The sequence below is a fragment of the Salvelinus alpinus genome, chromosome 3, assembly GCF_045679555.1.
Source record: "Salvelinus alpinus chromosome 3, SLU_Salpinus.1, whole genome shotgun sequence".
Taxonomy (NCBI): domain Eukaryota; kingdom Metazoa; phylum Chordata; class Actinopteri; order Salmoniformes; family Salmonidae; genus Salvelinus; species Salvelinus alpinus.
In genome coordinates this window covers 63,636,490-63,655,995 of record NC_092088.1, presented here as the reverse complement: position 1 = coordinate 63,655,995, position 19,506 = coordinate 63,636,490, and the positions used below count along the sequence as shown (strand labels likewise).

General features: G+C 45.8%; 1 protein-coding gene across 11 annotated transcripts in view; it reads left to right on the top strand.

The window, feature by feature from the left end:
• Positions 1-19,506, top strand: part of LOC139571108 (slit homolog 1 protein-like) — a 174,411-nt gene that overhangs the window by 147,515 nt on the left and 7,390 nt on the right. For 6 of the 11 annotated variants that reach the window (XM_071393670.1, XM_071393664.1, XM_071393669.1 and 3 more), the window contains 8 exons: positions 6,369-6,440; positions 9,207-9,370; positions 9,572-9,696; positions 10,001-10,241; positions 10,361-10,454; positions 10,702-10,839; positions 18,727-18,955; positions 19,268-19,398. In XM_071393670.1, coding sequence (XP_071249771.1) covers positions 6,369-6,440; positions 9,207-9,370; positions 9,572-9,696; positions 10,001-10,241; positions 10,361-10,454; positions 10,702-10,839; positions 18,727-18,955; positions 19,268-19,398 — 1,194 coding nt within the window. Of the gene's footprint in view, positions 1-6,368; positions 6,441-9,206; positions 9,371-9,571; positions 9,697-10,000; positions 10,242-10,360; positions 10,455-10,701; positions 10,840-18,726; positions 18,977-19,267; positions 19,399-19,506 lie in introns of all 11 variants that reach the window. The other 5 variants (XM_071393662.1, XM_071393663.1, XM_071393660.1 and 2 more) reach the window with 1 other exon arrangement.

Sequence of the window (19,506 nt, the reverse complement as noted above, 5' to 3'; positions counted from 1 at the left end):
CCAGCCCAGCCCAGCCCAGCCCAGCCCAGCCCAGCCCAACCCAGTCCAGCCCAGCCCAGCCCAACCCAGTCCAGCCCAGCCCAGCCCAACCCAGTCCAGCCCAGCCCAACCCAGCCCAACCCAGCCCAGCCCAGCCCAACCCAGTCCAGCCCAGCCCAGCCCAGCCCAGCCCAGCCCAGCCCAACCCAGTCCAGCCCAACCCAGCCCAACCCAGTCCAGCCCAGCCCAGCCCAACCCAGTCCAGCCCAGCCCAGCCCAACCCAGTCCAGCCCAACCCAGCCCAACCCAGCCCAGCCCAGCCCAACCCAGTCCAGTCCAGCCCAGCCCAGCCCAGCCCAGCCCAGCCCAGCCCAGCCCAACCCAGTCCAGCCCAGCCCAGCCCAACCCAGTCCAGCCCAGCCCAGCCCAACCCAGTCCAGCCCAGCCCAACCCAGTCCAGCCCAGCCCAGCCCAACGCAGTCCAGCCCAGCCCAACCCAGCCCAGCCCAGCCCAGCCCAGCCCAACCCAGTCCAGTCCAGTCCAGTCCAGCCCAACCCAGCCCAGCCCAGCCCAGCCCAACCCAGTCCAGCCCAGCCCAACCCAGCCCAGCCCAGCCCAACCCAGTCCAGCCCAGCCCAACCCAGTCCAGCCCAACCCAGTCCAGCCCAGCCCAGCCCAGCCCAGTCCAGTCCAGCCCTAACACCTCTTATCCTACAAACATCCATATTCAAGTCTTGTCCTGTACTTTCTACACGGTAGTGAAAGACGGTTGAGGAAGTTTTGGTGATCAGGCTGCAAAAAACGTTCAACTTGTTTGTAAAATAAAAAGCACGAATGTATCATCCATTTCCTCTGTCAAAATGATATATTACTAATACATGATGTTTCACTGATGGTAGTAAACTTTGGATCAGCGCGTCTGCAAACATTTTGCCTAAGTGACTGTACATAGAATGGACTGAGTGATGATGCAAGTCTGCTCTGCTGCCAACGATACAGTCACTCCTTTACTCCAATGATACAGTCACTCCTTTACTCCAACGATACAGTCACTCCTTTACTCCAACGATACAGTCACTCCTTTACTCCAACGATACTGTCACTCCTTTACTCCAACGATACAGTCACTCCTTTACTCCAACGATACAGTCACTCCTTTACTCCAATGATACAATCACTCCTTTACTCCAACGATACAGTCACTCCTTTACTCCAATGATACAGTCACTCCTTTACTCCAACGATACAGTCACTCCTTTACTCCAACGATACAGTCACTCCTTTACTCCAACAATACAGTCACTCCTTTACTCCAACGATACAGTCACTCCTTTACTCCAACTGTAATTGAAACAGCAACGTTTTGGGAGAGAGAGACAAAGGAGAGACCTAGCCAAAATATGTCTGGCTCGATGGATAGAGGGAGAGAAGTGAGGGATGGGGAGAGAGATGTGGGGTAAGAGAGAGAGAGATGTGGGGTGAGAGAGAGAAAGGGAGAGATGGGAAACAGTGAAGCCTAGGCCAAGTTGTCACTGTTCCTCTCTATCAATTTGGGGAAACTAAAAAGCCATCTGTTGTGTACAACGGCTCAATGGAGAGAGAGAGAGAGAGAGAGAGAGAGAGAGAGAGAGAGAGAGAGAGAGAGAGAGAGCGAGAGAGAGAGAGAGAGAGAGAGAGAGAGAGAGAGAGTGTCAGCCAGAGACAGATGGAGAGGTTCGTATTATGGGCTGTATGCAATGGAGTGTGTGAGCTTGAATCTTATTTACAACACAAGACTTAGCCCTGTTAGCCCTTTTAGCTAAAGCCTTTAGCTCAGGGAGCTAACTCAAGTCTTCAAGCCTCACGTCAAGGTTACATATCAGGGAGCTAACACAAGTCTTCAAGCCTCAAGTCAAGGTTACTTATCAGGGAGCTAACACAAGTCTTCAAGCCTCAAGTCAAGGTTACTTATCAGGGAGCTAACACAAGTCTTCAAGCCTCAAGTCAAGGTTACTTATCAGGGAGCTAACACAAGTCTTCAAGCCTCAAGTCAAGGTTACATATCAGGGAGCTAACACAAGTCTTCAAGCCTCAAGTCAAGGTTACTTATCAGGGAGCTAACACAAGTCTTCAAGCCTCAAGTCAAGGTTACATATCAGGGAGCTAACACAAGTCTTCAAGCCTCAAGTCAAGGTTACTTATCAGGGAGCTAACACAAGTCTTCAAGCCTCAAGTCAAGGTTACATATCAGGGAGCTAACACAAGTCTTTAAGCCTCAAGTCAAGGTTACATATCAGGGAGCTAACACAAGTCTTCAAGCCTCAAGTCAAGGTTACTTATCAGGGAGCTAACACAAGTCTTCAAGCCTCACGTCAAGGTTACTTATCAGGGAGCTAACACAAGTCTTCAAGCCTCAAGTCAATGTTACATATCAGGGAGCTAACACAAGTCTTCAAGCCTCAAGTCAATGTTACATATCAGGGAGCTAACACAAGTCTTCAAGCCTCACGTCAAGGTTACTTATCAGGGAGCTAACACAAGTCTTCAAGCCTCAAGTCAATGTTACATATCAGGGAGCTAACACAAGTCTTCAAGCCTCAAGTCAAGGTTACTTATCAGGGAGCTAACACAAGTCTTCAAGCCTCAAGTCAAGGTTACTTATCAGGGAGCTAACACAAGTCTTCAAGCCTCACGTCAAGGTTACATATCAGGGAGCTAACACAAGTCTTCAAGCCTCACGTCAAGGTTACTTATCAGGGAGCTAACACAAGTCTTCAAGCCTCACGTCAAGGTTACATATCAGGGAGCTAACACAAGTCTTCAAGCCTCACGTCAAGGTTACATATCAGGGAGCTAACACAAGTCTTCAAGCCTCACGTCAAGGTTACTTATCATGCAAATGCAGTTCAGCAGCAGACTTGTCAGACTTCCAAGTGTTTTACCAGGCAGTCTTTCACTGCTCACAACAAAGAACTACACAAAGCTGCTTTTTACTGCAAAATAAGAGTCAGCCTCCATGATCATTAGGAAACACAAAGCCTTGGTCCTGTTTTTACCAGCAGAATCCCAGTGCAGCTGAATGATCATTAGTTCATACTGTATTTCAGCTCCCAGCCGCTGGCTTTGATCTTAATGAAGCTATATGACCGTGACTCCTGGTACATTTCACTCACGCGCCATATAAGTCTGCTTCATTTGTAACTTATACCCTATGTTAGTATGCAGACACCCCCTCACACACACATGAACACACACACTCCTCCTCTCTGTCTAGGACCACCCTATTGTCTCAGTTGAACAGGAGTCAGAAATGAAACAGAAAACTTTGATGTCTTTACTGCTGGTCTGATCAATCAAATCCCTCCTATAAAATGTCAATTGGTACCTGGCTCTTTCTTTTCTGAAAGGGAGGAGGGATAGAGAGGCTGAGACAGAAAGTGTCTCAGGCGAGACGTTAAATAGTTTTAACTGTAAGACTCTAAAAGGGGTTCAGAGTTCAAAGTTGGCAGGTTTTAGTGTCCCCTTCACAGAAAGCACACTGAGGTGCCAAACGTTTCATTATAACACACACACACATACACACACACACACACACACACACACACACACACACACACACACACACACACACACACACACACACACACACACACACACACACACACACACACACACACACACACACACACACACACACACACACACACACACACACACACACACACACACACACACACACACACACACACACACACACCCCTTCAGCTTTACAGACTAGTAAAAACATTTAGGAATCATTAGTGCACACAGCTTCAAACAGGCTAAGGGTCTGGGTCTGGCATGGATGTGGTTTGGGGTGTGTGTGTGTGTGTGTGTGTGTGTGTGTGTGTGTGTGTGTGTGTGTGTGTGTGTGTGTGTGTGTGTGTGTGTGTGTGTGTGTGTGTGTGTGTGTGTGTGTGTGTGTGCGAATGTGTGTGTGTGTATGTGTGTGTGTGTGTGTGTGTGTGTGTGTGTGTGTGTGTGTGTGCGAATGTGTGTGTGTGTATGTGTGTGTGTGTGTGTGTGTGTGTGTGTGTGTGTGTGTGTGTGTGTGTGTGTGTGTGTGTGTGTGTGTGTGTGTGTGTGTGTGTGTGTGTGTGTGTGTGTGTGTGTGTGTGTGTGTGTGTGTGTGTGTGTGTGTGTGTATATGCGTGTGTGTCTGTGCCTGTGTATGATGTTTATTGTGGTTTTGGATAAGGATTAATAAGCTGCTAATTGGCCTGCTGGGTATTAGGTGTGTGTGTGTGTGTGTGCGTGCGTGCGTGCGTGCGTGCGTGTTGGGTATTAGGTGTAAAGGGAGTGTGTCAAGACAGCGCCAGGGTGTGGCCAAGAAGTGTGGGGTGAGAAAGAGAAATTGAGAGAAAAAGAAAGAGAAAGAGAGATTTCAGAACTGAGGTAAAGGAAGAGACATGAAAAAGGGAGGCCAGGAGAGCAGTGTGCCGGTGTGTTAGTAAAGATCATGTTTCTGTAACAGAGACTCCCTGGCTCCTCTCCTCCCCTCTCATCTCTCTCTATCTCTCTGAGACAGTGCTACTGGCCAACTGCCCACTGCAAATCTTTCTCCTGCCCATACCCATACCCTCACCCCTAACCCCCTGCCTTGGTAATGGGTATAAGTGTTCAGTCAGCCGGGGCTATAGCATATGAGGGTTAGAGTGGATACATTAAAGGAGTGTACAGAGCTAGCTAGGGGTTAGTACAGTACATGTTCTATCTTAATTTGACCATGTTTCTCACAACAGCAAAATAATCCTATAGAAACAGGAAATGTGAATTATTATGTGGATTATAATTAATGGACACTTTTGTAGGGGTTGATACATTTTTGGGATAAATCAAGTCTGCCACTTTAAAGTGGAAATTACAAACATTAGAAGTCTTTTAAAAACTTGAATACCTAACAATTTGCATTTTATGCCGCGCAGGAAAATGTGCTTCAACAAGAGTGATCAAATGAAGATAGAACATCTGTACTGAACAGGAAGGTCTAGTAATAGTTTGGTCAGTAGCCAAGGGTATTAGAAGTAGATATCTGGGCTTCAGCTGAAGAGACTGAGACTGTTGCTAATGTCCTGACAGAATTGTACAGCCATATTATTTTACTGCCATTAAAGCCCTGTGTTTACTGCCATTAAGCCTTGCATTTCACTGTAAGGTCTACACCTGTTGTATTCGGCGTATGTGACAAATAAAATTTGATTTGATATCTATCGGTTAGCCCAGTGGCTCGTCACCCAATCCCCTCATTGAAGAACGAGGAAGGAAGCAGCCCTGGCACTGGGACTCTGACAGACCCCTTCTCCCCCTCACCCCCACTCCAGGCAGCAAATCAAAATCAAATCAAAGTTTATTGGGCGAGTACACAGATTTGCAGATGTTATCGCAGGTGCAGCGAAATGCTATTACTGCACTGTTTCTAACAGTGATACCTAACAATACAAATAAATACAAATACACACATAATTCTGAAAAAAATCAAAAATAGAAGTTATATAGGATGAGCCATGACTAGAATACATTATATATCCTGAGTGTAGAAAACATTATGAACACCTGCTCTTTCCATGACACAGACTGACCAGGTGAATCCAGGTGAAACCTATGATCCCTTATTTATGTAACTTGTCAATTCCACTTCAACTCAATATTAGGAAGCTATTCTTAATGTTTGTGCACTCAGTGTACATATAAAGTGGGTAAAACAGTATGTAAACATTATTAAAGTGACCAGTGTTCAATGACTCTATGTACATAGGGCAGCAGTCTCTCAGGTGCAGGGTGAGTACCGGGTGGTAGCCGGCTACAACAGTCACTAAGAACTGTTCGGAAGTCCTAACTCCCCCTTCGCTCACTCACAGACCCCCCTCATCTACCCTCATTGCCCCCCTTTAACTGTCAGAACCCTACCACCCTGTCTGGTAATCACAGCCTAGGCACTCTGCTCAGTACTCAGTTCAGTAACCCAACACCAGCCACTCTGGATTCCACTGCAGCCCTATGTCTGTCTCTGCCAGCCAGCCCTGAGCCCCACATAGCAGACATAGAGCCAAACTTTCCCCTGCCCAGACCTGCTGCAGAGAAACAGACGGTAAAGCTGCAGTCATTAGAGAGAGAAGTGTAGCTAACTGATTCACACGGGAGCTCTCCATGCACTCCTCTTTCCCTGTAGACCTCAGGGCCTCTGCAACTGTAACTCGAACATAATGACCCTGCATTGTCTGACTACAGAAACTTCTGAACAAATCTCCACACAGTCGACTTTATCAAAATGTGATCTGACATTTAGGCTGTTTGAACAGAACGGTGTGAGCAGCTCTAGTTGATCATTGTTGAATCCTAATCACCTCCCACTCTGTCTGTCGTCTCTAAGGTCTCTCCATGGCAACGAGATCTCCGAGCTTCCTGACGGCATCTTCAGTGACGTGGCCTCTCTGTCTCACCTGTGAGTACACACACGCACACACATGAGCGCACGTGCGCACACCCACACGCACAGGAGCATGCCCAATACACTCAAACAGACACACATGCATACACCTTTCACACACACGAAGAAGTACACACACACATATTCATCAAACACACTCTTCAATGCAACACCAGTATCAATAAAACATATCACACTTACACACTTACACACACACACACACACACACACACACACACACACACACACACACACACACACACACACACACACACACACACACACACACACACACACACACACACACACACACACACACACACACACACACTTATGCACTTACACACACACACACACTTACACACACAAACTTACACACACACACACAGAGGTGGTTTGGGCTGGTAGTGTGTGTGTCAGGGGGATGGTGGCTAACAGTAGTCCGTCACTAGAGCTGTTTGGTGGGCTTTACATCCGCTGAACTCCCCTGGTCAGCCACAGAGCTGCGGTGATGCTACACACCCCTCCACTGTGACGTCACCAAAGCAAACACACACCTTGTAGGTTTCATTACATTCTTCGCAGTCTGTGGGCTTTGAAGGGAGGTTTGGGTGCATTCGTGTCCATCAGCATGTGTGTGTGGTTGTATGTAACTTTGGGAGGTTGAAGCAGATCTTTACTCCCAGTGGGATCCAGGTTGTCTGTCATGTCAAAGACATCAGCTGTAAATCAATAGTCTATCCATGTCAGGAGCACAGAGGGCAAGGGAGGAGAGAGGGATGGAGAATGAGAGAGAGGGATGGAGAAGGAGAGAGAGGGGTGGAGAAGGAGAGAGAGGGATGGAGAAGGAGAGAGAGGGATGGAGAAGGAGAGAGAGGGATGGAGAAGGAGAGAGAGGGGTGGAGAAGGAGAGAGAGGGATGGAGAAGGAGAGAGAGGGAAGGAGAAGGAGAGAGAGGGATGGAGAAGGAGAGAGGGAAGGAGAAGGAGAGAGAGGGATGGAGAAGGAGAGAGAGGGATGGAGAAGGAGAGAGAGGGGTGGAGAAGGAGAGAGAGGGATGGAGAAGGAGAGAGAGGGAAGGAGAAGGAGAGAGAGGGATGGAGAAGGAGAGAGAGGGAAGGAGAAGGAGAGAGAGGGATGAGAAGGAGAGAGAGGGATGGAGAAGGAGAGAGAGGGATGGAGAAGAGGAAATAAGACGACAGAAGAGAGTGCTGTGAAGAGAAGGAGAGAGGAATGGGAGGGGTATACAAGGGAGGATAAGAAGAAGGGTAGAGAGAGGAGAGATATTGCAGGGAGGTAAAGAGAGAAAGATCTAGAGAAGCTTGTGGGGGTTCCTTGTCTTTGTCTATCATTGATCCACAGTCAAGTGCCTTTCATGTTAGCAGATGTCAGATATCAGCTATTGGACTGGAAACACGAGCCTGTGGTTCTGGGTAATGGAGCAGCATCGATCAGGCAGTGTGTGTGACTGTGCGTCACTGTGCCTGCATGCATGTTTTTCTACAGCATTGATTCAGAAGTAGCTATGACTAGTTGTGTTAAGTTCCCTTTTAGCAACTCAATAACTCCCCCTTTGTCTACACTTTGTATCAACAATTCAACAACATTTGTTCTCCTTTCTCTACTTTCAAATGCCCCCCCGTCCCCCCCCAGGTATGTCAAATAACTTATCCAACAGCAATGTAATCAGAGATAGTGTTCTGCAAACCTTTCAAGAAGCAGAGGCATAGCTTGTTGGACCTTTCTAGAAGCAGAGGCATAGCTCGTTAGTCCTTTCTAGAAGCAGAGGCATAGCTTGTTGGTCCTTTCTAGAAGCAGAGGCATAGCTTGTTGGTCCTTTCTAGAAGCAGAGGCATAGCTTGTTGGTCCTTTCTAGAAGCAGAGGCATAGCTTGTTGGTCCTTTCTAGAAGCAGAGGCATAGCTTGTTGGTCCTTTCTAGAAGCAGAGGCATAGCTTGTTGGTCCTTTCTAGAAGCAGAGGCATAGCTTGTTGGTCCTTTCTAGAAGCAGAGGCATAGCTTGTTGGTCCTTTCTAGAAGCAGAGGCATAGCTTGTTGGTCCTTTCTAGAAGCAGAGGCATAGCTTGTTGGTCCTTTCTAGAAGCAGAGGCATAGCTTGTTGGTCCTTTCTAGAAGCAGAGGCATAGCTTGTTGGTCCTTTCTAGAAGCAGAGGCATAGCTTGTTGGTCCTTTCTAGAAGCAGAGGCATAGCTTGTTGGTCCTTTCTAGAAGCAGAGGCATAGCTTGTTGGTCCTTTCTAGAAGCAGAGGCATAGCTTGTTGGTCCTTTCTAGAAGCAGAGGCATAGCTTGTTGGTCCTTTCTAGAAGAGAGAGACTAAGGGTCATTTTCTGACCAACCCGATTGACAGCCTGAATAGCCAACATCTGGCCTTTACCGTAACTAACCCTAACCTTAACATCTATAACTGACCTTTACCTTACCTTAACCGTAACCAAACCCCTAACTTTAACCTTAAACCGAAGCATACCCTTAACCTAATTTTAACCAATTTGAAAATGACGTATTGTTTCTCTTTCTAGAAGTACTGTGTCTTAACAGTTGAGAATGTAGTTCTCTGTGTTATCTGAAGGACGGGAGAGACACCTGCTGGTCAGATAGTGCCACTACATCTAGTGAACCTCAGCCTTCATGAGGCTCTGAGACTCATCCTTATTTCTGCCATGTTTAATTGATTGATTAATTCCTCAAGGTGATTGATACCAACCCTCTGACTGACCCTTACCTGTCCCTGACCCTTAACCTCTGACCCCTCTCCCTCAGGGCAATTGGTGCCAACCCTCTGTACTGTGACTGCCGTTTACGCTGGCTGTCTGATTGGGTGAAGACGGGATACAAGGAGCCTGGCATCGCCCGCTGTGCCGGACCGACGGGCATGGAGGGCAAGCTGCTGCTCACCACCCCTGCCAAGAAGTTTGAGTGCCACGGTGAGATGGATTCATTCATTTTGTTTAATAAGGAACCAGAGGTGCGGTTAGCTGTTCTCTCAAAGATCTAGCATCTTTTCAGTTTTCATCTGTCCATGTCTCATGCTAATTCTTGTGTGGATCCAGCTGTACTGTATACTTCAAAAGTAAATGAACTGGAAAGGTAAGCATCATGTTCAGTAATACAATGTGTGTGTGTAGGTGAGGTGGACAGTGGCGTCCTGGCCAAGTGTAACCCGTGCCTGTCCAGTCCGTGTGTCAACCAGGGGATCTGTCACAGTGATCTGGTGGAGATTTACAGGTGCAGCTGTCCTCCTGGATTCAAGGTGAGATGTCACATTAACCCTTTACCTAAAGGCTGGGCATGCTTCTGTTCCCCGCTCTAACGCTTACTTATCGTCTTTGTGGCTGTTGATGTTTGTGACGAGACCTCTCCACTTTTAAAGCCTGTTTTCAGGATGTGCAGGATTTTATTACAGCTCGGATTTAACACACCTGACTCAATTCATGAAAATTCCTTAACTTGAAATCCAATGACAGACATTCACATGATGCGTGTAACCACAGATACTGTCGCTCTCTGGGAGCATAGTTGGTTGGTGACCATCGCTCTTTCCTGTTTGTCTGCAGGGTAGGAACTGTGAGACTGCTCTGAACGTCTGTGTCAGTAACCCCTGTGCCAATGGGGGCACCTGCCAACTAAACGAGGAGGAGGAGGAGGAGGCATACAGCTGTGCCTGTCCCCTTGGTTTTGAAGGTCCTACCTGCCAGACCAACATGGATGACTGTGAAGATAACGACTGTGAAAACGGAGCTAACTGTGTAGATGGTGTCAACAACTATACCTGCCTCTGTCCTCCTTACTACACCGGTAACACATTTACATATTCCACTAGACCAGCCTATCACAGTTGAGTGGGCCAATTATGGTTCACTTTTCCATCCTTTGCTTTACTTTGCTATGTAAATGTAATGTATCTCTCTCTCCAGGGGAGATGTGTGAGGAGATGGAGGATGTATGTGCTCCAGGTGTCAGTCCGTGTCAACACCAGTCTACCTGTCTCATCAGCTCTACTGGACCTCAGTGAGTACACAATGTCAACCTGTGTGTGTGTGTGTGTGTGTGTGTGTGTGTGTGTGTGTGTGTGTGTGTGTGTGTGTGTGTGTGTGTGTGTGTGTGTGTGTGTGTGTGTGTGTGTGTGTGTGTGTGTGTGTGTGTGTGTGTGTGTGTGTGTGTGTGTGTGTGTGTGTGTGTGACTTGAGATTTGTGTTTGTTCCCAGACTTTAGCTCAGTGGACTAACGTTAACGCTAACATTTGTGTGTGTTGCAGGTGTGTGTGTTCTCCGGGCTACGTCGGTGATGACTGCAGTGTGGACTATGATGACTGTGAGGAGAATCGCTGTCAGAACGGAGCTCAGTGTGTCGACCAACTCAATGGATACTCCTGCTCCTGCCCCGACGGCTACAGGTGAGCTACTCACACACCTTAGAACTCACACACCTTAGAACTCACACACCTTAGAACTCACACACCTTAGAACTCACACACCTTAGAACTCACACACCTTAGAACTCACACCTTAGAACTCACACACACCTTAGAACTCACACACCTTAGAACTCACACACCTTAGAACTCACACACCTTAGAACTCACACACACCTTAGAACTCACACACCTTAGAACTCACACACCTTAGAACTCACACAAACCTTAGAACTCACACACCTTAGAACTCACACACACCTTAGAACTCACACACCTTAGAACTCACACACCTTAGAACTCACATACCTTAGAACTCACACACACCTTAGAACTCACACACACCTTAGAACTCACATACCTTAGAACTCACACACACCTTAGAACTCACACACACCTTAGAACTCACACACCTTAGAACTCACACACCTTAGAACTCACACACACCTTAGAACTCACACACCTTAGAACTCACAAACCTTAGAACTCACACACACCTTAGAACTCACACACACCTTAGAACTCACACACCTTAGAACTCACACACCTTAGAACTCACACACACCTTAGAACTCACACACCTTAGAACTCACACATCTTAGAACTCACACATCTTAGAACTCACACACCTTAGAACTCACACACACCTTAGAACTCACACACACCTTAGAACTCACACACCTTAGAACTCTCACACACCTTAGAACTCACACACACCTTAGGACTCACACACCTTAGAACTCACACACACCTTAGAACTCACACACACCTTAGAACTCACACACACCTTAGAACTCACACACCTTAAAACTCACACACACACCTTAGGACTCACACACCTTAGAACTCACACACACCTTAGAACTCACACACACCTTAGAACTCACACACCTTAGAACTCACACACACCTTAGAACTCACACACATCTTAGAACTCACACACACCTTAAAACTCACACACACCTTAGAACTCACACACACCTTAGAACTCACACACCTTAGAACTTACACACACCTTAGAACTCACACACCTTAGAACTCACACACATCTTAGAACTCACACACACCTTAAAACTCACACACACCTTAGAACTCACACACCTTAGAACTCACACACCTTAGAACTCACACACACCTTAGAACTCACACACCTTAGAACTCACACACCTTAGAACTCACACACCTTAGAACTCACACACACCTTAGAACTCACACACATCTTAGGACTCACACACACCTTAGGACTCACACACCTTAGAACTCACACACCTTAGAACTCACACACACCTTAGAACTCACACACAACTTAGAACTCACACCTTAGAACTCACACACACCTTAGAACTCACACACACCTTAGGACTCACACACCTTAGAACTCACACACACCTTAGAACTCACACACCTTAGAACTCACACACACCTTAGAACTCACACACAACTTAGAACTCACACCTTAGAACTCACACACACCTTAGAACTCACACACACCTTAGAACTCACACACACCTTAGAACTCACACACACCTTAGAACTCACACACAACTTAGAACTCACACACACCTTAGAACTCACACACACCTTAGAACTCACACACACCTTAGAACTCACACACAACTTAGAACTCACACCTTAGAACTCACACACACCTTAGAACTCACACACACCTTAGAACTCACACACCTTAGAACTCACACACACCTTAGAACTCACACACCTTAGAACTCACACACATCTTAGGACTCACACACACCTTAGGACTCACACACCTTAGAACTCACACACACCTTAGAACTCACACACATCTTAGAACTCACACACCTTAGAACTCACACACACCTTAGAACTCACACACATCTTAGAACTCACACACCTTAGAACTCACACACACCTTAGAACTCACACACCTTAGAACTCACACACATCTTAGGACTCACACACACCTTAGGACTCACACACCTTAGAACTCACACACACCTCAGAACTCACACACACCTTAGAACTCACACACACCTTAGAACTCACACACATCTTAGAACTCACACACCTTAGAACTCACACACACCTTAGAACTCACACACATCTTAGAACTCACACACCTTAGAACTCACACACAACTTAGAACTCACACCTTAGAACTCACACACATCTTAGAACTCACACACCTTAGAACTCACACACACCTTAGGACTCACACACCTTAGAACTCACACACATCTTAGAACTCACACACCTTAGAACTCACACACAACTTAGAACTCACACCTTAGAACTCACACACACCTTAGAACTCACACACAACTTAGAACTCACACACACCTTAGAACTCACACACAACTTAGAACTCACACACCTTAGAACTCACACACACCTTAGAACTCACACACAACGTAGAACTCACACACACCTTAGAACTCACACACACCTTAGAACTCACACACAACTTAGAACTCACACACACCTTAGAACTCACACACACCTTAGAACTCACACACACCTTAGAACTCACACACAACTTAGAACTCACACCTTAGAACTCACACACACCTTAGAACTCACACACACCTTAGAACTCACACACAACTTAGAACTCTCACACCTTAGAACTCACACACAACTTAGAACTCACACCTTAGAACTCACACACAACTTAGAACTCACACACACCTTAGAACTCACACACATCTTAGAACTCACACACCTTAGAACTCACACACACCTTAGAACTCACACACCTTAGAACTCACACACATCTTAGGACTCACACACACCTTAGGACTCACACACCTTAGAACTCACACACACCTCAGAACTCACACACACCTTAGAACTCACACACACCTTAGAACTCACACACATCTTAGAACTCACACACCTTAGAACTCACACACACCTTAGAACTCACACACATCTTAGAACTCACACACCTTAGAACTCACACACAACTTAGAACTCACACCTTAGAACTCACACACATCTTAGAACTCACACACCTTAGAACTCACACACACCTTAGGACTCACACACCTCAGAACTCACACACACCTTAGAACTCACACACCTTAGAACTCACACACACCTTAGAACTCACACACACCTTAGAACTCACACACACCTTAGAACTCACACACACCTTAGAACTCACACACCTTAAAACTCACACACACACCTTAGGACTCACACACCTTAGAACTCACACACACCTTAGAACTCACACACACCTTAGAACTCACACACCTTAGAACTCACACACACCTTAGAACTCACACACATCTTAGAACTCACACACACCTTAAAACTCACACACACCTTAGAACTCACACACACCTTAGAACTCACACACCTTAGAACTTACACACACCTTAGAACTCACACACCTTAGAACTCACACACATCTTAGAACTCACACACACCTTAAAACTCACACACACCTTAGAACTCACACACCTTAGAACTCACACACCTTAGAACTCACACACACCTTAGAACTCACACACCTTAGAACTCACACACCTTAGAACTCACACACCTTAGAACTCACACACACCTTAGAACTCACACACATCTTAGGACTCACACACAACTTAGGACTCACACACCTTAGAACTCACACACCTTAGAACTCACACACACCTTAGAACTCACACACAACTTAGAACTCACACCTTAGGACTCACACACCTTAGAACTCACACACACCTTAGAACTCACACACCTTAGAACTCACACACAACTTAGAACTCACACACATCTTAGAACTCACACACCTTAGAACTCACACACACCTTAGAACTCACACACATCTTAGAACTCACACACCTTAGAACTCACACACACCTTAGGACTCACACACCTTAGAACTCACACACACCTTAGAACTCACACACCTTAGAACTCACACACACCTTAGAACTCACACACACCTTAGAACTCACACACACCTTAGAACTCACACACATCTTAGAACTCACACACACCTTAGAACTCACACACACCTTAGAACTCACACACACCTTAGAACTCACACACAACTTAGAACTCACACACCTTAGAACTCACACACCTTAGAACTCACACACCTTAGAACTCACACACATCTTAGAACTCACACACCTTATAACTCACACACACCTTAGAACTCACACACACCTTAGAACTCACACACCTTAGAACTCACACACATCTTAGAACTCACACACATCTTAGAACTCACACACACCTTAGAACTCACACACACCTTAGAACTCACACACATCTTAGAACTCACACACACCTTAGAACTCACACACACCTTAGAACTCACACACACCTTAGAACTCACACACAACTTTGAACTCACACACCTTAGAACTCACACACCTTAGAACTCACACACCTTAGAACTCACACACATCTTAGAACTCACACACCTTAGAACTCACACACACCTTAGAACTCACACACCTTAGAACTCACACACATCTTAGAACTCACACACATCTTAGAACTCACACACACCTTAGAACTCACACACACCTTAGAACTCACACACACCTTAGAACTCACACACCTTAGAACTCACACACCTTAGAACTCACACACCTTAGAACTCACACACCTTAGAACTCACACACACCTTAGAACTCACACACACCTTAGAACTCACACACCTTAGAACTCACACACATCTTAGAACTCACACACATCTTAGAACTCACACACACCTTAGAACTCACACACAACTTTGAACTCACACACCTTAGAACTCACACACCTTAGAACTCACACACCTTAGAACTCACACACATCTTAGAACTCACACACCTTAGAACTCACACACACCTTAGAACTCACACACCTTAGAACTCACACACATCTTAGAACTCACACACATCTTAGAACTCACACACACCTTAGAACTCACACACACCTTAGAACTCACACACACCTTAGAACTCACACACCTTAGAACTCACACACCTTAGAACTCACACACACCTTAGAACTCACACACATCTTAGAACTCACACACACCTTAGAACTCACACACCTTAGAACTCACACACATCTTAGAACTCACACACATCTTAGAACTCACACACACCTTAGAACTCACACATCTTAGAACTCACACACCTTAGAACTCACACACATCTTAGAACTCACACACCTTAGAACTCACACACCTTAGAACTCACACACCTTAGAACTCACACACACCTTAGAACTCACACACCTTAGAACTCACACACCTTAGAACTTACACAACCTAGAACTCACACACACCTTAGAACTCACACACCTTAGAACTCACACACACCTTAGAACTCACACACACCTTAGAACTCACACACCTTAGAACTCACACACCTTAGAACTCACACACACCTTAGAACTCACACACATCTTAGAACTCACACACACCTTAGAACTCACACACCTTAGAACTCACACACACCTTAGAACTCACACACACCTTAGAACTGACACATCTTAGAACTCACACACCTTAGAACTCACACACACCTTAGAACTCACATACCTTAGAACTCACACACCTTAGAACTCACACACACCTTAGAACTCACACACCTTAGAACTCACACATCTTAGAACTCACACACACCTTAGAACTCACACACACCTTAGAACTCACACACACCTTAGAACTCACACACATCTTAGAACTCACACACCTTAGAACTCACACACCTTAGAACTCACACACCTTAGAACTCACACACACCTTAGAACTCACACACACCTTAGAACTGACACATCTTAGAACTCACACACCTTAGAACTCACACACACCTTAGAACTCACATACCTTAGAACTCACACACCTTAGAACTCACACACACCTTAGAACTCACACACCTTAGAACTCACACATCTTAGAACTCACACACACCTTAGAACTCACACACACCTTAGAACTCACACACACCTTAGAACTCACACACATCTTAGAACTCACACACCTTAGAACTCACACACCTTAGAACTCACAAACAACTTAGAACTCACACACATCTTAGAACTCACACACCTTAGAACTCACACACCTTAGAACTCACACACAACTTAGAACTCACACACAACTTAGAACTCACACACACCTTAGAACTCACACACCTTAGAACTCACACACATCTTAGAACTCACACACATCTTAGAACTCACACACACCTTAGAACTCACACACACCTTAGAACTCACACACACCTTAGAACTCACACACCTTAGAACTCACACACCTTAGAACTCACACACACCTTAGAACTCACACACATCTTAGAACTCACACACACCTTAGAACTCACACACCTTAGAACTCACACACATCTTAGAACTCACACACATCTTAGAACTCACACACCTTAGAACTCACACACATCTTAGAACTCACACACCTTAGAACTCACACACCTTAGAACTCACACACCTTAGAACTCACACACCTTAGAACTCACACACACCTTAGAACTCACACACCTTAGAACTCACACACCTTAGAACTTACACAACCTAGAACTCACACACACCTTAGAACTCACACACCTTAGAACTCACACACACCTTAGAACTCACACACACCTTAGAACTCACACACCTTAGAACTCACACACCTTAGAACTCACACACACCTTAGAACTCACACACATCTTAGAACTCACACACACCTTAGAACTCACACACCTTAGAACTCACACACACCTTAGAACTCACACACACCTTAGAACTGACACATCTTAGAACTCACACACCTTAGAACTCACACACACCTTAGAACTCACATACCTTAGAACTCACACACCTTAGAACTCACACACACCTTAGAACTCACACACCTTAGAACTCACACATCTTAGAACTCACACACACCTTAGAACTCACACACACCTTAGAACTCACACACACCTTAGAACTCACACACATCTTAGAACTCACACACCTTAGAACTCACACACCTTAGAACTCACACACACCTTAGAACTCACACACCTTAGAACTCACAAACAACTTAGAACTCACACACATCTTAGAACTCACACACCTTAGAACTCACACACACCTTAGAACTCACACACCTTAGAACTCACAAACAACTTAGAACTCACACACATCTTAGAACTCACACACCTTAGAACTCACACACCTTAGAACTCACACACACCTTAGAACTCACACACACCTTAGAACTCACACACACCTTAGAACTCACACACATCTTAGAACTCACACACACCTTAGAACTCACACACACCTTAGAACTCACACACATCTTAGAACTCACACACCTTAGAACTCACACACACCTTAGAACTCACACACACCTTAGAACTCACACACACCTTAGAACTCACACACATCTTAGAACTCACACACCTTAGAACTCACACACACACCTTAGAACTCACACACATCTTAGAACTCACACACACCTTAGAACTCACACACACCTTAGAACTCACACACACCTTAGAACTCACACACATCTTAGAACTCACACACACCTTAGAACTCACACACACCTTAGAACTCACACACATCTTAGAACTCACACACACCTTAGAACTCACACACATCTTAGAACTCACACACACCTTAGAACTCACACACAACTTAGAACTCACACACGACCTAGAACTCACACACACCTTAGAACTCACACACATCTTAGAACTCACACACAACTTAGAACTCACACACAACTTAGAACTCACACACACCTTAGAACTCACACACCTTAGAACTCACACACAACTTAGAACAGTATCAAGCCATCCGTGGTATAATACGTATAGGGTACCACTTCTTCTGTCATTTGGACTTACTGACTCTCTCTCTCTCTCTCTCTCTCTATCTCTCTCTCCACCCCCAAAGTGGTCAGTTGTGTGAGGTGCCCTCCTCACCGCGGTCTCTATGTGACCTGGCAGACTGCCAGAACGATGCCCCGTGTGTGGAACGGGCAGGCCGGGCACTGTGCCAGTGTCTCCCTGGGTTCGGAGGGCCTCGCTGTGAGAAGCTGGTCAGTGTGAACTTCGTAGACAGAGACTCCTACCTGCTGCTCTCTGACCTCAAGAACTGGCCCCAGGCTAACATCACACTGCAGGTATCTAACATCTCACTACAGGTACTGTAACACACACTCACAAGCAAAATGTGTGCACACGCTCACGCACACACACACACAGCTTATACAGTGCAGGTACTGAATCAGCAATTCAACAAGCATGTGTTTGAGATCCATGCATGTACAGTATCTTAGACTTTTGGACTGTGTTGTCAAAGGGAAATTTGCAAGAAGATTTGAGTTACGTACAAGGATCTCAAGTTAACTTTCAGTCTGTGTAACTAATGTAGGACATGATGTCATATCATATCATCACAATACATGCTATTATATTGTGATATCTGCCCCCAGGTGTCGACAGCGGAGGACAACGGTATCCTGCTGTATAATGGGGACAACGACCACATCGCCGTAGAGCTGTTCCAGGGTCACGTTAAGGTCAGCTACGACCCTGGCAGCCTGCCTGGACATGCTATCTACAGGTAAACACACACATAAGCACACACACACACAGACACACACACACACACACACACATACACACAGACACATACACACACACAGACACACACACACATACATACACACAG